Below are 24,591 nucleotides of genomic sequence, written 5' to 3' on the forward strand. Positions count from 1 at the left end.
GGGGAGCGCGATGTGAAACCAGCAGCCGCCAGCTTGCACGGGGAGTGCTTTTGGGAGAGGAGGGTCCGCATTAACCGTGTTCCCCGCGCCGAGCTGCGGTAGGCCGATCTCCAAACTCTGCATTTTGGAGAGGGGTCCTCACCCGCCTTTCATGCCGCCTGCCTTTGCTAAACGGACACAGTGTATTTTAATGTAGGCTTCACAGATGAGAAGAAAAGTCCTTTAAATGCTGCGTATACAGCCAAAAGCAAAATACTAGGAAAAGGTGAGTCATTTAGAAGAGTAAATGGTTTAAAATAGATGTCCAAAAAAAAAAAAATATTAAACTCGAATCGTAACCTAGAAAATCCAGGAAGCGTTAGCCTATTGACTTGGAGTGGCAGCGAACACCCTGGACACGTCTTGTGTGGCGCTGCGGCTCTGTAGAGGGTCAGTCCGAGGTGTGCTCCCACGCGTGGGCTCGGCTCCGGCGCTCTCGCGCCAAACGTGTTCCTCTCGTCACCACTCCCGACGCAGGCAGGATGGGGACTGTGCCCCCGGGGTCCTCTTACTTGCCAGCAGCAAAAAAAAAACCCTGGCTGTCGGCGGGCCGGTTAGCTCAGTTGGTTAGAGCGTGGTGCTAATAACGCCAAGGTCGCGGGTTCGATCCCCGTACGGGCCAACGACCCAGGGAACTTTTTTCGCTCTCACTATATACTACTCTTAGCGGGCAGCTAGGAGGCGCGGCTTTGCCCCTGCACCAGGGCGCGGCCGCAGTGCACTGAGTGGGTACGGACAGACCCCCACACAGCATGGGCCGCGCTCCATCGAGGGCTGTCGGAGCCCGGGCCGGCAACGGCATAAGCGGGAGTATGTTTCTCCTGCACGTAGGATAACGCGCTCGGGTCACCCATCAGGCGCGTTCTCCTCCGTGCGGGTTCCAAGTGACTCATGGCTCACTTGCTACCTGTGTTGGTCTTAAGCCCCGCCCGGAAAGAGCGAGTCTCGGGGTGAAGACATCGTCTTACGAGGAAAACCGGCCCGCGCCACCAGCTGATTCGTACCTCCCCAGGGTCCCACCACCACCCTCGCCCCGCCCGCCGCACCTAGGGGGGTTTTTGCTCCCGAGAGGCCGCCGTTGGTGTCGGGCGACCCCGCCCCAGGGGCGAGGCTGTCTGTGCCGGGAGCGCCATTGGCCTGCGTGCCACCGATGCCCCGCGCTTTGCCTCGCGTCGCCGAGACCTCCCGGGGTATTGATGCGCTTCCCGCCGGATGACGCCTGCCAAGATGGCGGCACCTGAGGAGGAGGACACCGAGGCTCCGCCACCTCCTCCTCCCGCTGAGGACAAGCCTCCCGGGGGAGCGTCCACTGCCTGCGGGGCTCCCCTCAGCGTGGCGGCGGCGGAGGAGGAGGATGGCAGGGGCGCGGTAGGGCCCGCCAACCCCCCGCCCTCTGCGGAGGGCCCAGAGCTGCTGGCGACAGCGGGGGAGCTGGCGCAGAGCTTGGCAGCCGTGGAAGCCGGATCGGCGGCAGCGGGCACAGTTCTGTACGTGCAGGAGGACGGGAGCGTGGTGGAAGGTGAGCGGCTGAGCGCCGTGGAGGTGCGGCTGCTGCTGGAGCAGCTGCTGGCTGCCGCCGACAGCCCGTCGCCGGGCACGGCGGAACCGCCGCCTCCTCGGCACGCCGCCACGCCGCTGGCCCCCGCGGAGGTCCAGCGGGTCATCGAGCAGGTGAGCAAGGCCCAGGAGAAGAAGCTGCCGCCAGCCGCCCCGCCGGAGCCCTGCCTGGGGCCGCCGCCGGCCAGCATCATGCACAACGCCGCCCAGCAGCTGCGGAGCGTTGCCCAGCAGGTCGCCAAGCAGCAGGGCAGTTCCGTGGCCGCCACCCGGCTCCTCCCGCAGAAGGTAACCGGGGCTGGGAAGGGAGGGAGCCTGCGGCTCCCGGGAGGTGATGAAATCCACTGCCGAGGGCAGGCGTCGGGGGGGAGGTTAATGCGGTTTTAATTATGAGGGTATTTTCCGTTCTCCTCGGTCACACCTGCCCTCGGGTGCAGACTGGAGTCTCACAGCTGGAAGACACAACTTTCAATGTGGTTTAGAAAAATCCGCGTTTGAATGTAAATACTTGCTGCTGTGGTAAGTGTTTCGATCTGAATACACGTGCAGCTAAAACAAGTTAGAAGAGCTGTTTCATAGTGGTTAAGTGGTGATGCACAGGTGGAGAATGCATCCTCCTCTAACGGAAGATGACAGTACCTGGGCTTTCAGTCCACTTTTTGGGGTGCAGGGGTTGTCAAGCAATTGATTCAAGCTGAGGCAAGAATTTGAATGAGGAGGAGAGACTGAGGGAGATGATCAGTAACACATACTCCTCCTTAATCATCATTACAAAGGTTTTTTTTGAACTGAGCACTTCCAGTATGTTCTGGACCTGGTACTGGGCCTGTGTCATACATGACTGTGTGTCATGTAGCATACTGTTGTTCTCCCGTGTTTGGTTTGCTGAAGGTTATGAATCTGCCTGGGTTATGATGCTGATTGTGCTGTTCCAGAACAAGCTTGTCAGCAGGAAACAAGGCTGTGACATGGCCTAAGAGCAAGCTTCACATGCTTTAGTTGAACAGCAGCCACAACAGTAAATGTGCAGAAAAGCCTGTATCTTGAAGGGAATCCGTGCTTTGATGAATTAAAATGGGAAACTAATGATGCGCATTGCTTTCTTCGTGCCCTTTGCTTTAAGGACATGTAAGGTGTGTATCAATCACCTTGATAGTATTGTCTTTATTTATAAATGCTGTATTTGTGTAATCTCAACTCTTCCTTTTTTTGCACAAAAGCAGCTGGAAGCCATTCGTGTCCAAGTTCAATCAGGACAGATGAAGGAAACTGAAAGGCCAGTGCCATCATTGGCACCAATCCAGCCCAAAACTGTAAGGCTGAGTCAATCAGTTAGTAGGAATTCTAACATGCCAGGACTTGGTATTATTAATCCCCAGATAATTAGGTTACAGCCTGTTACAGGAACTAAGCAGCAGCAGCAGCTATTCCTGCATAGCTCTTCCAAGTCTCCAGTTCAGCTGCTTATGCAGAAACCTTTACCATCACGTGGATCAGCGTCTCTCAAAAAGATTCCCACATCTAAGATGCTAAATGGACAGAAAGCTACATGTGCCACAGGATCAGCTGCAAGATCTCCAAATGTTAACCTGGTGTCAGGCAGTTCAGCAAACACTCTGGTACCATGTCTTGAAAAAAACCAAAAAGATGACAAGTTAAAAAAATCCTTGAAAGTGAAAACACGTTCTGGACGGATTTCACGCCCCCCCAAATACAAAGCTAAAGATTACAAATTCATTAAAATGGAGGATTTGGCTTATGGTCATCGGTCTGATTCTGATGACTACTCTGAGCTGAGTGTAGAAGATGATGAAGAAGGAAAGGTGAAGGGAAAAGATACATTATTCCATTCTTCAAATTACGATCTGAACCCCAAAACGTTTCAATGTCAGACTTGTGAAAAATCCTATCTAGGAAAAGGAGGATTAACAAGACATTATAAACTTAACCCAGGCCATAGACAGTTGGAGTCTTCACCTCAAAAAATACCTTTAAATAAGCCTAATGGAAGTATATTGGTGGATAATGACTGTGGAATAAGAGAGGAAATGATGAGTCCAGCACATTTGGATTCAGTTGCTGCCACTTTAAATAAGGAAAATGCACTAACTACCAGTCTGGAAGGAGCTGTTGATTCAAAAGCTGGAGAACAGGTAATGTGTTCCTTAGAAAAGCTGTCAGTTCTGTGGAAAGTAGGATGGCAGTTTTGTAGTTGCATAGTCTTGTACTGCTCAGAAATGCCCACCAACGCAACAAATTAAACACATTTCCTATTGAAGTGCTTTAAAAATCAAATTATTATTTCTTGCTGTATTGCAGGAACAGTATTCTTGCACAGGCACAGAAAACAAAATGCTTACTGAGTGTTCATTTGCTAATGGTTTTCTGACGTAAGTTTTCAGCTTGAGAAAACCTTTTCTGCATAAATAGCATTCTTCTCTGCATTTGTGTAAAATATTGTGTTGTTCAGTTCCAACCTTTAGCATGACAGCAGGACATCATCCCCTCTATCAGTTTTGGTTACTGAAAGTGTCATTACTGAAAAAATCCCTAATTTGGAATCTAGCAGTGGACTGCAGTTTTTCCTAGAGCAGGGTTTGAAAGTGTGGCTTAGCTACCCCTGCAAATCAAACTCTGGTGAAACATCAGTGTCTGGGTTGGAAGCTACTTTAGCTACAGGTTTTTTTCCCTATGATGTTTTAAACTGGTCGTTTCATAGTAAAATTTGTCTTTCAATATTAAAATGACACTAACATCTTGCAGCAGGATCTAATACAGCTGCAGTTTAGGGGAAAAAAAATACTCATTTGGCAGTGTGACATTTGTTACTTTTGTTTATAAATGTGAAGTTGTTCTCAGAATGTGAAAATCTACATCTTAAGATGCCAGTGCAGCAAGCAAACCTCCCCCATCCTCTATGCTCTTCTATGATCTTTGGAAAAGGGGAATGGCAGAATACTGAAGTCCGCTCTCTGTGTTACTTCATAGTTGTTGCTTCCCTGTGCAGCACTTTATTTTACTCAGGATGATAGGAATTTTGAAAAAATTTCAGTCAACCTCATACATAATACTACTACTGACTGCTAGATTGCTATTGGACCTGCTACTTTTAACTACCAAATATGGATTCTGCAAATTTGCACTTTTAAGACATTGATTTGTTCTGGTTTTGGGCTAGGTAAGAAAGACTAGCAGGATTATTGAAGCAGGTACATTGATACAGACAGGAAGACAGTAAAGATTCCCACGCTCAATCTAATCTTCTGTTATATTTAGAACTAATTTAATAATTTAATCCTTGGATAGAACTGACATAAATTGGCCCTTTTTAGAGCCTTCCTAACTACTAGGTAGTAGGGAGCTACTGAACGTGGGGATGAAAATGTACTGGTTATGAAAAGAAGCCTGATGTACTTCAGTAGTATTCTAAACCCCTCTCTTAGAAAAAATACTGGGACATTCTTGGAAATTCTGACATGAAAAGGAATACAAGATGTGTTCAGTGAGAAATTTTTGCTTTGATCAGTAAAAAAAAATTGCTCTGAAATCACAATGGCAACTTAAAAATAGAAAATGTGCTAAGAGTTTGCCATGTGGTCTTATAACAGGAGCTGCTTCTTAGCAGTGTTTGTAGGGAAGAGTAAGGAATTTAAAACATGGAAACCAAAATACATTTTGATTTTTTACTTACCAAGTTTGTTACTCTTCATTGCTGTTCACGGTTTCTTTCACATTAAGTCTTCATGCGTTGACCTAGTTACAGTGAAACCCAGATTTTTTGGGGGGTATGTTTTACTGCTAATTAAGATTTATTTCTACAACCTCGTTTTTGAAAAGGACATACTTTACTTTACAAAATACTAAATGTATTTAACTGGCATAAACCAATTGCATTCTCTTAATCTCTGTATCAAAAATCAGAAATGCTACCTTTGCAAATAATAGCATGCGTGTGTTGAAAAAGTAACTATCTTACTTATTAGTTTAATTTATTCTACAACTTTCTTTGAAGTTTTGCTTGTATCCACCTTTTTTAATACACGGCTTATTGTTTACATAGATGAAGAACTTAATTATAAAATTGTCTTCCTCAAAACAGTATTTAAAGGTGCAAATAAATACTTTTTCTTCTAAAAAGACCTGTAAGTCTCCAGAAAGCAGACCCTTGTTGGCAGAACAACAAAAAGAAAGCAGTCCAGGACACCAGGAACCTGTAACACCAGAAGGACCTGGAAGACCCAGACGATCAAGGAAACATGGTCGACTACAGAAGGGTGGAAGGTCCAGGTGTTCTGGAAGGCTGAGCAGACCTGGTCAATCCCCTTCAAAATCACTCAGTAGCGTGTCAGCAGAACGCAATGTATACAGAAAAAGAAAAGCTAGGTTAAAAGAGGTATGGTTCTCTTCTGCAATTACTTCACGAATACCTTCCCCTCTTTTTTTTTTATTATTTTCAAGGAATCATTTTTAAAAAAGCTGGTTTTAATTATTTTTTTTTCATCCTTGTGTACTGACAAGATGAAAGCCTAAGGAAACATTAAATTGTCTTTTAAGGAAAAAATACACCTAGCAGAACACTGGGCAAAGGGGATATGGGAACTCAGTCTGGAAAGGGACTTTTGACATGTAGATACCTTCTCGCTATCATTTTTCTGGAGAAATGACGTTACTATCTATTACTACGTATCTCCTCAAACACAATAAAAGGAAATAAACCCAACTGAAGTTGGGAAACATCAAAAAAAAAAAAAAAAGAAAAGAAAAAAACCCCAAATACACACAAAGAAGCTCTTGGGGGAGGATGGAATGGGGGTTAAAATCCATGCAGTTAACATATTTTTTGCTTGTTTCCTGTGTGTTGTGGAAGATCCTTTATGGCTACTAAATGTACTGATGTTGCTCTTCTTTCTATGAATTGGCAGCATCTGTGGGAATGAGTTTTGTCTGTATAAGGGCAGAAACTGTTTTGAAGTTTTCCGATTTATCTCTGTTGGTGTTACGTTTGCATCTGTTCTCTAAGCTGCTTAAACACATAGTGTATCCTTAAAAAAAAGAGTAGTGATATTTGATGTTCTGAATGTGGGATGAATAACCCCTGTAGGCTGCTCTGCTCTAATAAACTCTGGCTTTTGACAGTTAATACAACAATGCGATAATGAAGACTTAATGGAGCTGGCTCTCCCACGTCTCACAAAAGTTGTTACAGTATTTGAATTTCTGTTGATGAAGGTGAGGTGTGTTGTTTTGTTTTTTTTTCTTTTTATGCAAAACTGTTTAAATTATTTTAGGGAGACTTTCTTTAGTATACATTAAAAAGATTCATTTAGAGATGTATCTGAATTTCCTTAGTTAGCATTGTTCCACACATCACTTCAGTCTATACAGGTGAAGCTCTTGTCTCTTGATTGAAAGCCTCACTTTTTGCTGACTGGTTCAGTGGCTTTTTCAATACTCCACAATCTTTTCACTTGAATGTTGCTATTTTAAAACACTGGACGAAACAAACTGGCATACTTTAATTTCCCTGGTTTTAAAATATGGGGGGAGGGGAAACAAACCCTTTTTTCCCCTGTTATTTCTAGGTTGAAAAAGGGTATCCAGGCAAAGCCTACTTCCCAGATGTGTATAAGGAATTTGAAGACTTGCATAATATGGTAAAGAAAATGGCTTATCGTCACCTCAGTAATTCAAATTTGCTGAGTTGTCAGCAGCCTGTTGAAATAAGAGATGCTAAGGTAATAAAGCACTCTGTTTGGAGCTGTGATTTTTTTTTTTTTTTATTTTTATTTTATTTTTTTATTATTGTAAAAAATCCAACAACTAACTGAAGAGAAAAAGAAATCCATAATAAAACTGTAGTTCTAATTTATGGCAGTAGATACAACTAGACAGTAGATAAAAAAGATCCAGCAGCACTGATACCTGTCTTGTGTATCTGGGGTAGTATGAAGCTGCATGTTACTGCAAGCAATAACTGCTAATAAAAGTGCATCTTAATGTTTAACTAGGAGGGAAGGGTATATATTTAAAATGAGTGGCCTTGATTTAAAGGGAAATAGCTCCATTGCAAAATGAGGACAAACTGAATGCATATATGCAGTTCACAGCTGTAGTAACATGTGAAAGGTAGTGAATACATTAATAAAACTGCAAACTATTATTTCGGTGATTCTTCAGTTCATTGCTTATGCAGCTGTATCTAGAAAGTGTAGGTTTGGTTTTCTGGTTGTTTTTTGTATTGTTGTTCTTTTTTAATGTGGATCTGTTTTTTCCTCATGGATTCTTCTCAATCTTATGTTCCCTTTGCTTAGAATAAAACAGCTCTTTGTACTTAACATATTTTTGGCTTTCCCTTCTCAGTTTCCAGTAGCGAAAATACTATTTTGTGCAATATCTTCAACAAAATTTCTAAATGATGTGCTCATTAAGGTATGTTAGCACTGAACTTGCAACTACCACGAGAGGGGAGCATACTGGAAAAGTTAGGGTAGGGGTGGTGGAGATAAGAATTTGGTTCTTACAATCCTGGCTTAAAAAAAAAAAAGAAGTCTTGTGTGGACTGTTAGCAGGGGTTAATACGTATGTTTCAGAATAAATTGTGACATTTACTGTATGTACTAAAAAAATTTCTAGAATTACTGAGTACCCATTTGGCTATTCTGTAACACTGACATTTCCATCTGGTGAAATGAAATTGCACCAAGTACAGGGATGCTGTTGATAGTGGTGTCTGAAAATGGAACCTCTTTCTTGCTTCGGTCTTAATGTGCACTCTTAATACAGAATTACGCTTTTAAAAAAAAAAACAAACCACACCCAACAAAACAAAACCAAAACCAAATTAAACAACCCAGCCTTAAGAGTCTGGGTAGTAGCACACCTACATAAGGATGAAGCACAGGATTACAATGTGGGGATGGGAAAAAGAAATCCTTAACTACTTAGAGATACTCTTAAACAGAAAGACTGAATGTTGTAAGGGCAAATTATGTAGAGCCTCAACATTGTTCTTTATTAAACCTGCTCTTGGTAACTGTCTCTGGATTCTATATATAACCATTGTACACGTAATTCTTTTGAGTTTGCCTCTGAATATTCGCCTTCAAATGAAGGTCATGTTCTATTAATGTGGAGACTGATTGAAAACATGGGAGTCTAAATACTTTATTGAGCTGTGACAACAGATTGTCAGGCTAGGCCTGAGTTTTAAGAAAATGAATCCTTACTTCAGCATTTATGTATTGAGATTGGAGAAGCTAACTTCTACTTTTTTTTTCTGTAAAGGTTGCTGAATCCCTAGGAATTACAGAAATACTTGCTGGACAAGGAAAGACACAAGGTGCAGACTCTTCTTCACAAACTATAATTAAAACTGTTAGTGAGCAAGTGCCTCTGGAGATACTGGGACAAAAACGGTTAGCTGAGGTATGGAACACCTTTGTGAAAATTAAAAATGAAACTAAGACAAATTAACACTTGTTAAAACAGATAATACTAGTATGATTTTGTAAGGAATAATTATCTGACTCGTGTTAAGGCTTTTCATGATGTTTGGAAATACTCCATACTGTGGTATCATAGCATAACATATGAACTAGCTATATAGAGAGTATATATAGAGTATGTAGGTAGTTCATATACCATGAACACTTTAGTTAGTGAGACACTAAAGGTGTACTTTGGGAAGACACTTGGTAGCATTCAGGACAGAATCTCTTACAGGTAATGTCATGATATAGGAAAGAAGGAATATTTGAGATGCTGGTAAATGGGAGCTGCACAGTGAGAAGGATCCCCAGATTGTAATAATTTGTGCTGGAGTAAACAGGCGAACCTGCAGCAGGCTCAGATGCTGGAGAAGTGGTCGCTGTGGTAACTGGTGGTAGGCAGAGAGGCATAAAAACAGTTCCTTTCTTTCTGACAAGGCAGCTGACCAGATTTATCTGTTTACAGCTGTAGCAGGGAGCTCAGTTTCCTCTTGAAAATCACATCTCTTTGGTCCATCCCCTTAACAGTTCTACTTTTTATTTAATCCAGTGTTGTTTCTGGTCGTGGATAAATAACAATAGTGCTTTTTTCATTTGCTGCCTGTGGTTAAATTTAAGAGCTAATCATGTTTTCTTCATTACCAAACAATACTGGGCAGACTGTGTATGCCCCTTGATTTGAAGTTGGAGGTTTCATGCCATACAGTTAACAACTGAGTCTTAGAGAGATGCTTTAATGTTGATGCAAGGGCAGATTTTCAAGTAAATATCAAAAGTAATTGATGGCATTTTGGCAGAGTGTGATGGCTGTGTTTAAAAGCCTTACCTTTTAGGAAGACCTTTAGTGTAAATCCTGTTTTAAAGGAGGGTATAAGTTCACTGCCATGAAGTGCCCACAGTTAGTTTGTTGTCTTTTCCAGTATTGTCAGCTGTTGTGGTGGCAGCCAGTTAATTATCTCTTGTATTGACAGAGCTCAGGGGAGGAACTGTTGCCATCAGCCAAAAGGACCAAGTTAGAAGATGTAATGGAGAATGTGAATAATGATAATGCCAGTCAAGATGAAGTGAAAGAAAAGAGTGAGAATTTATGTACTCTGTCTGAAAAAGATGGTAACCTCTTCAGATTTTACAATTTTGTTCTGTTCATGGAGGAGCTGAACAAATCTCTTTATTCTTTAAGCTACTGTGGGTTTTGTCTCAATTTTTAATTTATTAACTTGCTTCCCTGGTACTTCAAAAGCAGCTGTTTAACTGGAAAGGCATCATGGCAGGGTGGGAGGAAGTAATGGATGATGCAGAACACAGCAGTAGCTCAATTCTGAATGCATGATAATCTGGTTATTAATATTGCTGCAGCATTATGAGCATAGTACTGTCCTCTACTGTGTGCTTCCTGAATGCTTCCTATTCACCTTATCCCTTATAGAAGGGAAGGTGCATGACCTTTGTGCCAGGAGCAAGAGAGTAGAAGAGGAAGCAGCATGTGTGTCCTTCCTCTGCCCCAGCAGGCTGCAGGAGCAGAATCATCAGAGCTTCGTGAAAACTGGGGAGGGGAAGAGCTGATGCAGGCTGTCCTGTATCCCAGGGAGGATGTGAGGCCTTAAGATTGGAATTTAGGCAGGATTCTGCACCAGTCTTTGGATGGTTGCCTTTCTTTTTATCCCTTTGCTGTCTTCATTTGCCCTGCCCCTCAGGTTGGCAAGGTAATGGTGGATTAGAAAGGAAAGCGAGAAGGGTCCCCACCTAATCTGCTAAAACTCCACTGGTCTTAGACGCAGAAGCGTTGCAGTAATTCAGAGGCATTATGATCACTGTTGTGAAAGATTTCAGCCCTTGCCCACCTCTAGTAAGATATGTCTATCAGTACCATCCTTTTGCTTTGTAAAGACCTTTCTCTGGTGTGATGTTTTGCTTTGCTGTCTGCACATCTTTCTGTCAGGGGTTGTGTGTATGTCTTTCTGTTTATTTTTCTGTTTATTTAGTAGGGTTTTTGCAAGTCTGCAGTACAAGTTAAAAAAGATCCCTTCTGCAGTGTGAGGCCTCCTTTGTTGTGCAGTGGTATCTTTCATAACAACAAAAAAAGCCCCCAAACAACCTACTGGTTCCTTTTGATTGTCGATTATAAAATCTGACAGCTCCTATTACTGCAGCTAGCTAGTTATTGTTCAACTGTTTGTCACCTGAGTCTTGGTCCAGGTCAAATAACTGGTAAAACACACTAATTTTGTAGTGCTTTTAACCTTTTCTGTCACAGGATGAAAGTGCTCCTGGAGCTGCTAGCATACCTAATTAGATACATAGTTACTGGATGATACAGTCTGAGTCCAGGATGAGCTTGATTATCAACACAGAATTTATTAAGTTTAAATGTTTCTGTCAGTTTATTAATGGTAATATTCTTTATCTTTTAATGTCATAAATGTCTTTAAGCTGTGTGCCAGATTTTGACTTTCAGCCCGGGTTGTTTTCAGGATTAATTGAAAAATGCTGTTTCTGATGTGAGGTCCCTTGCTATGAAAATACCCAGTAATATTTCACTATCCATAAATTTTTCTACAAGCTTTCTCATTGGGAATTGCTGTGAAAGTCTTGTAAGGTGCTTCAGGTTTGCTAACTGGGGGGAGGAAAGCAGGGAGGCAGTCTAGCTTCTCCTCCAAAATTACTGCTGAAAAATATTTTTTTGAACATGCAATATTAGATTGCTCAACAAAATTGTATTTATTTTACCTTTTCAGGTTTTAATCCATTAAATGGAGAAATCCCGCTTTCAGAAGATGGGCACATGACTTGCTGCACAACCGGAAGCACATTACTGACAGCAGAGCAGCATAATTCACTTGCTGATTCAGGAGTTAGAATCGATGCTGGAAATTCAGCTACCTTCTCCCAGTCTGTGGAAACAAGGGCAGAGTATTCTGAATGTGTGGCGATACAGGGATCAGATCTGGCAGATGATGAGTCTCTGCTACATGAAGTTGTATTACCAGCTGAAGCAGATGGCTCGCCTGGATTAGTCCAAGCGCACTTTGTGAGTGAGGATACAGCTGGTGGGCTCTCAGCTCCTCAGCTTTGTAGCTCTGTGTCGGAGGGTGCAATGGGCAGTGAGAGCCGTAACATAGCAACAAGTGAAGAAAATGGACACCATCAAAAATACCAGAAACTGCAAGAAGAAAATTGTAATTTTGCAATTAAAGAACATTCTGAACAACTCTATAATGAAAATATTACTGATGAGATGCAGGGACTTGAAAAAGCGTTATCAACAAACATTGTGCCAGTAAAGCACACACACAGTGCTCAGACTGAGTTGAACCAGAGCCCTGCTCAGGAAGCCTCTGTGTCTGCTCATGTGAACCATGAAAACTCTCTTAAAAATGCAAGTGGGACAGAGGAACAACATGAGCTAGAGAACAGAGTTACTGTGGATGAAACTGTAGCCTTTGAGATTACTGATGAGAGCTGTGATTTTTTGTCTCAGGGACATGAACAGATTTTTACTGAGACTTCAGATGGGCTTATGTCTCGCCCAGATACTGCTGTTCTGTCTCAGGCAGAAGACGTTGTTATTGTAACTGATTCCAATGGTATTACAATGCACATCCCCACGCCTGAGGGGATGCCTTTGGAAACTGTGGAAACCCTACTGGAAATGGAAGCAGATGGCCAAAGTGCAGGTATTTCGCTCTTGCAAAGTGAATTGGAGCCATAAATTGGAGAACTATATGCTTTCTTCTGGAAAATTCTGACTCGTATCAAATGTGTATTTTTCTAATGTGAATACTGAAATAATTAAATTTAACTTATTTGTAAACTGTTTCTATGCCCTGTACTTTTTATAGCTTATGTTTATATGAATCTAGCAGCACTGCAACCAAAAATTTTAGATTTAACAGCATTCTATGTGTTTTATATGTTGGGGGTGGATGGAAAGTGGGTATGTGTCAACCCTAAAACTGTAGCACTGTTCCCTTTTGTTATATAATTCCTTTTCGCTCTAGTAATCTAAAAATGCAAGAAGTTGTACTGCTGTCCAGCTGTGATGTGTGGTGTACTGGCAAACTATGTATGGGTAAAATAAAAACTATATTAAAACCATGGCATTTTCTGTGCCACTGAATTTTCAGAACACTGTTATTGCACTTTCTCGATGCTAATAAATATCCAAGCTACCTTTTACACCTGAATAGCATAAATCTGCCTGAAAAATAGGCAGTTTTAAATATAAACTGCGAAAAGTGCGACAGCCTAGTTGATCCTTACTTAAATAAGCATGCACTGAGTTAGAGGTAAAAATAACCTCCAACAAAAACTGTTGGAAATGTATGTAAGTATGTTTGTGTAATGTTCAACCACACCTTTAAAAACTGCTTAGACAGAAACAGGAACGTGCAAAGTAGTGATCTGATCTGCCTTACTGAGATATCAAATTCTTTTTTTCTCTTTAGTCCATGATGGTCTATTTTTGTTAAGACTTATATCACACTTTTTTTTAATTTCAGATGATGCATCCTTTATCAGTTCTAAGCTTGGACCTTCCTATGAACTTCACACTGCCTTGTAATACTTAATCATAATAAAAAGGTATCCTTGACCATCATCCCTGTTTCTCTGTGCAGACAGAAAACTTACCAAACTAGTTACGTACTTCTGTCTGTCTTGTATTACTGTCACACTTTCAGTATGTTGCTTGGATGATAATATTTTCTTGTGGAGAATTCCTGGCAGCTTCTGGTCCAAGGCACTGTCCTTACTTTGAAGAAGCTTAGCAGGTGAAAACAAACAGCCTTAAATGACCAGTGTCTTTTAACATAGTTTGGTTTAGGGTTTGTTGTTTTGTTTTTCTTGATTGCCTAAGTAGAAGATGAATTTGATTAGCCAAAACACTGCCTTTTGATGTGTGGATGTGACACATGTCATGACATATTACTGAGCTCCTGCCTGGCAGTTCGTTTCATGGTGTAGGTTTTGTTTTGGTTCCCCCCCCCGCCTCTTTTTTTAGGCGATGACAATGGTCAGAGGACACAAGATAAAGCAAGGTCTTTTGAAGTCTGATCACAGTGAGCAGTTCTTTATTACATTCTTTTGTACTGACTGATAACTACACCTGAGGACTTAAAATATTATAAGCAACTGCTTAAAGCTATAATGGCAAAATATCTTTTGCAATAATTTTGCAGTAATCTGTGTCCAACAGCAGTCAATGACCAAAGGACTCTGTGAACATGAAGATGACTTCATGAAGAGAGAACAATGCAATTCCTACCTGTGCAGAAAATGAAAATTTGCTTCAATTCTGCCTTTCCTATTGCTTTGCACATGCTGAGAAATACAATACACCTAGTCACATCTTAAAAGAACAATCCTGTAAGTTAACCAACCTTTTCTCCCTGGAAAATACTTTTCCACTATGAAGGTGTTTCCATAGTGACAAGGGTTTGGTCCTTCTCGGATAAATTCAGGTGGCTGTTAAACTAGGTGGAATGCTTGCACTGAAAAATAATAAAGTCCAACAAAGCTATTCATAACTGATTCTTTTTAGACAATAGGTATTTGTGAGAAGAATACAACACTATCAAGCTGTCAGAAACAACCTCGTTGTTGAACAGAGTAACATCTTGAGAAAGTTTCCTAATTCATGTCTGTCTTTTCTGTTACTGCAGGAAACTCACACATTTCTCTTACTGAGCTTATGGGGTTTTAGTTTGGAACTATTCAAGTAAGTGGCCCTACCTGTCCTATCAGAAATCTAATCCAGAATCTCCCACTGTTTTAATCAGATTTTTCTAGTGTCAAACCACAGCTGTTACAGACACTTCATAGCAGCATGCATTTTGTGTCACTTAGGTCAAAGGAGAACTGAGGGTAGACATCTGTCAGGGCACATCAATGAGTCAACAGCACTTAGAAACACTACGTAATTGTGTGAAATAGGAGATGGAAATCAACAGTTTATATATGAGTCGGTCACACAGACAGTGGGAGGAATAAATTATTATTAATCATAATGAAGTAAGCAGAAGGCCTAAATTCGCTGCACATTAAGAATTTAACTAAAAGTTTGTGATACAGCTGCAGTTTCCACATTGTAATGCCCTTTTCTGAAAAGTGATAATCTGCAATAGCAGCTAACAGTTATTAAAGGCTGGGCAAGTGTAGCAGCTTCTCCGTGCTACCCAGGTCTGACATAATGGTACACCACAGTGATTATTACGTCTTTAGAAGCAAAAGCAACTATGAGGAATGAATTCCACTTCAGCATTTAGCTTTTGTATGAACTGTTTCTTCTGAATACATTCTACTCCCTTTTCCAAGAAAGCAGCATGAAAAGGAAAAGCAGGAGTTTGAGCTGCTGATTCTTGTCACATAAACTGCTAACCAAAAACCAGCAGGGCACACTTTAAACCAAAACCACTTGACATCAGAAACAATAATCCAAGGAAAAACTCATTGAGCCTCATGACAGTAAGCAAACAACATAGGATAAGGCCATGCCTGAATCAGATTTTGATTTTATTCAACAAATGCTTTCATATAACATCTCTACAATGAATTAAGAGACAAGATCTTTTCATAATATGACTGTCAAATAGTGAGTTGTACTAAACCTTCCTAGTGTGCTCCTTCAGGCATGGATCACTCTTCAGGACTGGTGTAACCAACCACTCTATAATCAAATAGAACTTAACACTAGCGTCTGTGACAGCATTTCTAAACCACATACCATTCACATCCACCATGTGGATCCCTTTTGGATCTGCCTTCTGTGCTTTTCCTTTCTCCATTTATAAGGCAAGTACAAAAGCACACACCCTGTTCAGTCATGCAAATAAAACCCACAAAAGATGAAGTGCTGAATTTCTGTGGTGAAAGGGACAATGTAAATATTTTAGACTATCAAGACTTGGAAAATAGTTAACGTTCTTTTCTGTAGGTGTCTGTGCACTGAATTCCCCCCAGATCAGCACGTAGTGACTACCTCTTTCTGATTATAGAAGACTTAGCCTCCTACCTGTAGCTTTGCTATTGCACTTAAAATGGATAAAGTGACCAAACCCAGACTGTCCCATGCAGAGAAAGGAGTATCAACTGAGACAAAATAATAAATACAAATAGGAATATTTTTAATAAGTTTTACAAAAATTCAGTTTACTTGCTAAGCTTTGCAGTTTGCCATTTCAGCTTCATGTAAGCATCATTACAAGAAGCCATATAGCATTTGGAATTCTAGCACTGTCTATGTCCTGTTTCTAGCAGCATGGCTTCAAGTAGTAGTTTGCTGCTATTTTCAATGTAAGGCTGGTATAACCATGATGATAAATAGACCATCATCAGATCCTGGTCAGCAGAATGAGCAATTTCTTGTACAATTGTTTGCTTGAGTTGTAGCTCCTTCCTGTACATTTCAGAGAGCTTCAGAGAAACCTCATCTGAATGGATTGAAAAAAAACCCACATTGACCAGAACATTTCAGAAATTGTCTAGAAGTTACATAATACTTGTAATATAATAATCATTAAAAACCACTACCTTGCGTCAACTATACCCCATATCTAGACATCTTGGTTTTTACAGCATCAGTAATGTTTGTATACTAGAATACACAATGCTAAACAATTCACTCTGATTTCGGATATATTTTATACACTTGTGATTTTGACATGAATCCCTTCTTAATTCCAGAATAAGCAGTGGTATTGATCCTCAGGATCCACTGCAACATTATCAACTACAGCTATTCTTTCAAATAACTGAAATTTGGTTTACAAAATTGAGAATGCTATCCTGAAATACAACTTTAGCATTTCAGAGTCACTTTTGATTTTAGCTAATCTAAAGGATGCCCTCACATGCTGTCAGGAACTTTAGCAATGTATGATCACCAATAAGTGATACCAATAGTGAAAAATAACAGTAAACCAAAACAAGAGATAAAACTGACATGTTTAACATAAAAAACTAATGTCGTTACTAGTTACATTAATAATACTGGTAGAGTGGTTAAAATATACCTATGTAATAACCTTTGTTTGACTTTCTAAAAAAATATGTACACAAATTATTTTTCAAGAGAGACTGATCTTAATGTTTCTAACTTAGCCTGAACTGTTACTGTTTTTAGGAGGATTTAGTCTTTCATGGAGTAAAGAGCATCACTAAATGATTCAGACACAATGAGTGTTTTGACAGCACTTGTTATTCTTACCCTTTTAAACTGTCAGAAAGTAAAACTTGTGGTAGTGAAGTAAGAAGCAGTGCTTCACAAAACTATGACTTTCATTTCACAAAGAAGGCAGTTGGTTTGTATGCAATCAGGCTTCTCTGGAATTCAGTTTTAAAGCTGCAGTAATACCAGCTGGGAGGTGATACCTTCTGCCATCAAGTGAATTCTAAAAGCATTGGTATTAACAGTAGACAGTAAATGAACATTTCTTCACTTGCCTTGACTGACACTGAGATCAAAGGTATTATTCTTTGGCTGCCTAAGAATTAGCTGACGTATAAATTCTTTGCACTCAAGGATTTAATTTCAGTGTCAAGTAACAAGTCAAACAAGTTAAGCCTAATACTTAAAACGATGAAGTTGCAAATATGTCTCTCTCTACAAAAGTTGTGGCTGTTGCAGCTTGGACACTGTAAGATCCTGATCAGCTTAGATTTTATGCTATAATTGTTACATGTCAGACAATGCTTGGCAATTCATACAAGCAGTCACCAGCAGTAACCCTAAGCCAGTGTTGCATTCATGTGTTTATTGATTAGTCAGTTCTAAAGGAGACAGATACACTTTCTCTCTAAGGCAAGACATCCAGATAAAAGATTTTATTTTTCAGTCCTCAATTACATGACATCAATGACACAATGCAGTTAGCTAAGCTAATCAGTATTTTACTTACAGAAGTATGGTGTGGGCCATGTATGAAAGAAGGGTACTGTGCAATTCCCAGCTCTATGGTGGAATGCTTCCAAGTCACAGATTCCTTTAGCAGTTGAAGTAAGCTTTTCCATTTTCAGTTGTATTTTTGTCTGAAAATGAACATGTAATGTTAATGAATATCTCAGGAACATCAAAATACTATAATCTTAAACCAACCTAGTCAATTCCTTGATTCTATTTTTTAAAAAAAACATGATTTCTGAAGAGTATTTAGTCTTAACAATTCTAACTCACTTTTTTTTTTTTTTTTAACTTCAGACAGGAATCAAAGCTGGAATTTATATAAAAATTTAATATGAGATACCCAAAAATTCTGAACACTGTAGATATGACTTAGTGATTCTGATTTTGCAACATTCTTTTGTTTCCCCCCATGTGGAAATTTATTAAAATCCTCTCATTTTTCACTTCTCTCTGGGTTTTTCCTACAGCAATTTAACATTGGGGTAAAACATCAGACTGCCTATGAACAAGCATGGCACAAGCCCTATGAATACATGCTTTCTTACTTTACCATGTCAAGATGACTTAAATTTGATTTCAAAAAGTCAGCAGCAGGTGAGTAAAGCAGCTTAAGCTGCTACTGACAATATATCTAAGCTGATTTAACAGCTTGCTTCATAAAACAGGTCATTCCATCCACTTCATTCATGTTCATATGACTTTGTGCATTACTGATGGGGACTATTTTTTACAACAAAATGGAGCTTGCAGGAAACATCTTTAAATCAAGAAGCTAAAATACAGATACTTTTATAAACTTGTAAGCTGGTACAAACTCATAAGGAATGAAAAATAAAATGTCTGCAGTAGCTATGTTTAGTATCCAATCTAACACTGCCTGCTTACACTCCTTTTACTCAGGAGTAATAAAAAGCTCCATATACACATCTGGTAAGATACAAAACTACCTCAAAAAAAAAAGAACAACAAAACCCCCTCACCCAGATTACTGTTACTTTTTTCCTACAGAACAAAACTGGAGGAAAATCTAGCTGCTTTCCTGCTTATTCTAAATACCAAATTGATATCCAGTCTATATAAAAAAATAGACCTATCATATTCTTCATGGGCCTCCACTTCAGCAGAAGGGTGTACAAGTAATTTTTAATAAGAATTTTAAATTACAGTATCAGGTTAGAAAAAAAAAAAATCTTTTTGTTTCCTGTCAAACTGGCAGGTGACATTAATTTCTAGCAGTATCCAGAAAAAAAGGTTAAATAATAATTATCTTTGTCTACTCTCCAGAGAAGGAATTCTGCACAGAAAGCTCAGGTAGGCAGACTAAAAATATAACTGCATTATGTCTGATCAAAGATAGCTGCAGGGCAGCTTTACCTGCTGGCAGGTAAAGCACTGCTTTATGCTTTGTTGTTTGTTTAGTTCTAAACAGAAGGAAAATTCAAGATGAGAAAACACAAAATGGGTGTAGCTTCAGAATGGATTTTTTTTACACAACTTGTTCTCAGAGGATCACTTCATAACAGGAGGAAGAGAGTTATAAGCAGAAGACAGATGTAAAAAACTTTCAAATTTACCAAGCAAGCAAATAAATGGTGCACACTAGACTGATAATCATCTAGGTCTGAAGCCAAAGAACTATGAAGAAATATCCTGATTTTCTATTTACCACAAATACTTGAGGACATTTCCTTATGTCACACTTGAGCACACTTGGAACTGATTCATATTGACTAAGACTGAAAAATCAGCACTACCATATGCTTTAACGTCTCAAGTAATTCTTCACAGCAATTGTCCAGTTCTTCATTATATTCTGGAGCTGGCTTTTCAGATCCTGTGGCATTGTTATCACATGCTATCTCCATTTTGTCTTGAAATCTAAAGTAGAAACATAAGGCAGAGTAAACAACTTCAACGTGGGTTTACCCAAGCTGTGAGATTGAAAATCCATGTGGTCTGGTCCTACAGAATCTCTCTTGCAAGCTACGTATTTTTGGGTGGTGTTTTTATTTTTTTTTTTTTTTAAATCATCACTGTTAACTTTTCTATCCATATAAACCACCAATTCTTTCTTAAAATCTGCCAAATTTTTTACTTCAATGAAATTTATTAATACTGGCCTCAGTGTAAATATGCAAAAGGGAACTCACATGGGCTGGTATCTATAGGGTTAGATTCTCATTTTGTACATTATAAAAATACTTTAAATGTCTGTTATGCTTAACTAGTTAATGCGAAACATAGTTAATTTCTTGCAAATATCATTACTTTATGAAGTTATTTTAATCCTCTTGAGACTTTTATTATTTGGATGTAAATGGTTTCTGTAACTAAAAGGTCCCGCTGCTGAGTTTGATCTAAGAGCTAGCTTATCCCCTCTGACATATACTTTTTCCCACCTCCAAAAAGAACTTTATAGCGATTAAAACTTTCTAGTGATTCATTTCTCAATAAAGGCAACCCTTATGCTCTTTACTTGTATGTATTAGCATACTTACTGTTCACTAATCTTCATGTTGACTATTTTGTTTGCTGTAGTAAATCCATTGTCATTCAGTCTCTCCCATTTCATCATTAAATTATGCCAGTCTGCTGCATTATCTTTAATTTTTCTTGCACTAACAGGCAAAACAGGTCTTCTTGGAGTACCATCACCAGAACTTTTTGCTGCATGAGAAAATAAAGAAATTCAAGCCATTCAGAGCATACAGAAACAAATCAGCATGCTCTCTGGCAACTGTTTAAGTGATTTCCTTGCTTTATGGCTGAATATTGATTAAAGCAAAAGGGAACTTACATGAGCTGCCTTCAGTCGTGAAATCTAATTCCTCATCTATAAGCTTAATTACTACTTACAAGAAAATAATGCTACTGAAAAAATGCAGGCATGTTCTGCGATGCGATTATTGTAACATGGACAGCAGTGGCTTTGCAGTAACCAGCCAGTGTAGCAGTCTTCTGTCTACGTATAACAGCCAGATGATAACCACAGTGTATGGCAGCAATGGGAACTGCTAGACAGTACCCCATTTACACAGGAGCACCACCCTGGGGGAGGCCTGCGAGCATCCCCTTCTGCCTCGCCCCATCGTCACGCCTCAATTCCTGCCCAAGAAGCACGAAGGCACCGCAAGCCCAGCTCGAAGCTCAGCAGTAACACCACCGCTCCACCCGCACACTTGCTGGTTTTAGCTTTTATTCACAGAGACGCTTACAAAGTGGCATAAAGATGAAGCCCACGCACCACGACAAGACACGGGTGTCGCTCGCTTCTCCCGAGGGAAAAAGAGAAGTGCTAGGCACCTTCCTGGCCCGCACTCACGTTAAAGTAACGCGCCGGCGGTCGGGCAGGCACAGCAGACACCGGCCCAGGGAGCACCAAGCCCTGACCTCCGGCCGTTCCCTGCTGCCGCAGGCCCAGCCCTGCACCCCTCGCTCCCACCTTGAGGTCAGCTAGCCCTGGGGACTGACCGATAGCGAAACAAACAGCACTCACCCGCCATGATGGCGCTCTGCAGCCCGCGGAAATGCGCTCACGTCCGGCCCCGCCCAGGCCCGGCCCCGCCGAGCGGCGCAGGCGGCTGGGGTCGCCGTCGCTGCCGTAGGGTTTGGGCGACGCGGGTTTCGCTCCATCTTTCCGCCTGCCTACCGGCAGTAGATAGAGTCGCTCCGCGTTCCTGAGGAGGTGAGCGGAGCCGCGTCTTTCGCGGTGATGGGGGGAAAGCCGCCTGAGGGTCTGCCCTGGCTCTCGCTCCCCTCGCTGGTTGCTGTAAGCGGGGCCTGTCGTGGCAGCCTGTTGCAGCCGGGCTGAGCGGGTGAGCCCGGCGCGGGGAAGGGGAGCGGGCCAGCTCTCCCGCCCGCCTTTCGGAGGCTCGTTTTCGGGTAGAGCTGGCGTGAGGGTGCGCGGTGGTGCCGGGGGAGGGCGGCGGGGGCCGAGTTACGCACCCGCGGAGCGGCTGGAGGAGCTTTGCCACTCTCTGTCGACCCCCCGGCCCGGCTGGAGCTCTGGGTCAGGGTAGTAAATCCGGCATAAGCTGAGGTAAATCCAGCGGGAGAGCGAGGCGGCATTGCTGGCAGTCCGTCCTGAAGTCCGCGGCTGTATTCTTACCTGCCAGGAGCTGCACCCCCTAGAGTGCTGGAAAGCAGCGTATTAGGAAGGAGTGGTTGGAAACGTCTGCCAGAATATAGTAATGCATTTAAGGAAAGAAGATTTCGTAGAGAAACTAGGTGTCCCAAGACTGTCAGTGGATAAAGCTTGGTTTCCGCTGCCCCCATTTGGCATACCTGCATGTACTGTGACCCCAGGTGTCTCTTTTTCTGAACTTTCCATTTCTATTATCCAGGTTTGGTTTTTTGGGGGGGCTTTTTCTTCTCCCTCAGTAAACGCTTGTGAAGCAGAAATGCACCACTTATGAACTGTGTGAAGCAATTTTGGATGGAGCTCTTGGAGTAAGTCCAGAGGAGCCCATGAGGATGATCAGGGGCCTGGAGCACCTCCCATATGAAGACAGGCTGAGAAAGTTGGGGCTGTTGAGCTTGGAGAAGAGAAGGCTGCGTGGAGACCTCATAGCAGCCTTCCAGTATCTGAAGGGGGCCTGTAGGGATGCTGGAGAGGGACTCTTCATCAGGGACTGTAGGATGAGGGGCAATGGGTTTAAACTTAAACATGGGAAGTTCAGGTTAGAGATAAGGAAGAAGTTCTTTATTGTGAGGGTAGTGAGGCACTGGCAGAGATTGCGCTCTTTAGGTAGTAAATGCTCCATCCGTAGCAGTGCTCAAGGCCAGGTTGGATGGGGCTTTGAGCAACCTGGTTTAGTGGAAGGTGTTTCTGCCCATGAGAGGTTGCAACTGAATGATCTTAAGGTCCTTTCCAATCCAAACCGTTCTATGATTCTATGTGCGTGTTGCACAGTAGGTAATTGCCACCTGTGGCTGGCTGCTCCTCTGCCCACAACCGGGAAGCATGAGAGCAGAGCCCCTTCAGCAGGTTTGAATTTGTGTTCCCTGCTGCTTGGCAGCTCTCTGGAGATGTGGCAGCTGGGTGGCCTGCTCTTAGGGTAAAAAGGTGAGAAGTATTAGAAAATAAAACCACTTTTCTTCTTAGCTGGCAAGGTTGAGCTGAGATCAGAGACTGGTCATATGTATATATGATTTTGTCTATACTGCGAAGACCTTAAATTTAAGTTTTTATGCCAAAGAATTAAAAAAAAAAAAACAGCTGTTGTCCATTTTTGTACAGACAGGACACTTGGGCTCAGAGAAATGCAGTGACAGCTTTAGCTTCCTGCAGTCGATCTGGCATACCCTGGCACTGAACCTTTAACCATTGCCTATCTAACCACAGAATTATCTCTCTTTTGTTGCCTCTGTTAGGCAGCCCTGAACCTCATTCCTGTTTCTGACGCTAGAGAAAATTAAAATAAAAGTTTCCTTTTTAAAACATGGCCTTGAATGCAATAGTTAAAAGCTTGTTGTGAACTCTGTGAGTTGAGAAGAAGGACTTTCTGCCTGGTGATTGTTTTTGATGTGCAACATAAGGTATTTTTCTCTGCTGCAGGATAGCTGCTTAGCACAGGCTGATTTGCCCTGTATGGCTGTTATGTACTTCAGAGTAACTGTGGCTGACACTGGGTGAATGTGTGCATCCAATCCTGGAATCTGGCTGAGAAAATAGATTATATCGACTGTTTGCCTTTGATTAATGAAGCAGGAAAACCAGAAAACAATCTGTTAATAAAGAGACTGCATGTGATACACAACAGTAATTAGGGGGATGCTGAAGACTTTTGGCTCAAAAGCAGAGAATTGTGATGTTTATACAGGGATTTTTAATATATAGACCACATTCCAGTTCTCTATTCCTTTATAATTTTTTTTTTTGGCTTAGGTAAAATTGCTTAATTAGCAGTATTTTTAGTAAAATCCTTATTTCAGTTAGATGTTTTCACATAAGCAGTGCAAATGTATTGTAAGTCTCTAAACTGCTCAAGATGAAACTGATTGTGTATGATGGTAAGAAATTACAGTTTATTAAGACATTTTTTTGATTGTATGGAGTGAATGGGTTATAGAGAACAAAACTTACTTTCATTTTTTTACAAGTTTCAACTTTGCCATCAGAGAATATTGAAATTATCTATTGTATATAGATTTTGTGAAGAGTGGGAGCCGTAAGCTGACAGCAGGTTTCATTGGATTTTTTGTTTGATTGTTTTTTAACTTAATTTAGTATATGACAAGAAATAATTCCTCCCATTTTTTTCGAGGAGGGGGAACCCTAACAGACTGCACCCCCTCCCCCCCTTTTTTTTTCTTGTGTTTTTAAATAAAGTGTAAACTTACAAAACATACATCAGGTTGCAGATAGGATTGTTTGTTGTAGAGGAAAAAGTAATAATCTTTTTCTGGATAATACAGATTTCCATAATTCCATAATTTGTAATGGATTCCTATGTTTTTAACAGTATGGTTGAGCTGGAAGGGTAGGTGATGGAAACTTAAGAGCGAGAATGAATTTTGAGGACTTGCAGGATCCTTTGGCAACTGTCGAGTATGAGATGGTTCCAGCTAAAAGAACTGCTTCGAATGATGACAGATGTGAATTGTAGG

At 41.1% G+C, this 24,591-nt stretch overlaps 3 protein-coding genes and 1 non-coding gene across 15 annotated transcripts in view; 3 read left to right on the forward strand and 1 right to left on the reverse strand.

Annotated features, from left to right (window-relative positions):
- The first annotated feature begins 587 nt into the window (after window positions 1–587).
- On the forward strand, window positions 588–661 carry TRNAI-AAU (transfer RNA isoleucine (anticodon AAU)). The gene has a single exon. It is a non-coding gene; the product is annotated as a tRNA-Ile (tRNA).
- A 488-nt stretch (window positions 662–1,149) lies between these two features.
- ZNF839 (zinc finger protein 839) lies at window positions 1,150–18,772 on the forward strand. Of its 10 annotated transcripts, none has more exons than XR_009966506.1 (11): window positions 1,153–1,884; window positions 2,817–3,749; window positions 5,735–5,989; window positions 6,733–6,825; window positions 7,179–7,331; window positions 8,881–9,021; window positions 10,055–10,193; window positions 11,819–12,757; window positions 13,583–13,664; window positions 14,261–14,447; window positions 18,450–18,772. XR_009966506.1 is itself a non-coding variant. In XM_062627912.1 (10 exons), exons 1-9 carry the CDS (start codon window positions 1,252–1,254, stop codon window positions 13,642–13,644), a joined length of 3,348 nt encoding a protein of 1,115 aa, XP_062483896.1. In that variant the 5' UTR covers window positions 1,153–1,251; the 3' UTR covers window positions 13,645–13,664; window positions 14,083–14,100. The 10 variants fall into 10 exon arrangements, 8 of the variants coding, with proteins under 8 accessions (XP_062483895.1, XP_062483899.1, XP_062483897.1 ...); XR_009966507.1 differs by lacking the exon at window positions 18,450–18,772 and adding an exon at window positions 17,980–18,084; XM_062627912.1 differs by lacking the exons at window positions 14,261–14,447; window positions 18,450–18,772 and adding an exon at window positions 14,083–14,100.
- CINP (cyclin dependent kinase 2 interacting protein) lies at window positions 16,188–21,246 on the reverse strand. The gene is made up of 5 exons (XM_062627977.1): window positions 21,186–21,246; window positions 20,481–20,649; window positions 19,737–19,860; window positions 17,978–18,107; window positions 16,188–16,510 (listed from the first exon to the last, which is right to left on the reverse strand). The coding sequence occupies exons 1-5, from the start codon at window positions 21,205–21,207 to the stop codon at window positions 16,308–16,310; spliced, it is 648 nt and encodes a 215-aa protein (XP_062483961.1). The 5' UTR covers window positions 21,208–21,246; the 3' UTR covers window positions 16,188–16,307.
- Window positions 21,247–21,566: 320 nt separating this feature from the next.
- The window catches only part of TECPR2 (tectonin beta-propeller repeat containing 2), a 48,274-nt gene continuing 45,249 nt past the window's right edge, over window positions 21,567–24,591 (forward strand). For all 3 annotated transcript variants that reach the window (XR_009966505.1, XM_062627909.1, XM_062627910.1), the window contains exon 1: window positions 21,567–21,667. The gene's annotated coding sequence lies outside the window, so the exon portion shown is untranslated. The remainder of the gene's footprint in view (window positions 21,668–24,591) is intronic.

The sequence above is a fragment of the Pezoporus occidentalis genome, unplaced genomic scaffold (genome assembly GCF_034315485.1).
Source record: "Pezoporus occidentalis ecotype Australia unplaced genomic scaffold, CSIRO_AGI_Poc_V1 ctg31, whole genome shotgun sequence".
NCBI lineage: Eukaryota > Metazoa > Chordata > Aves > Psittaciformes > Psittacidae > Pezoporus > Pezoporus occidentalis.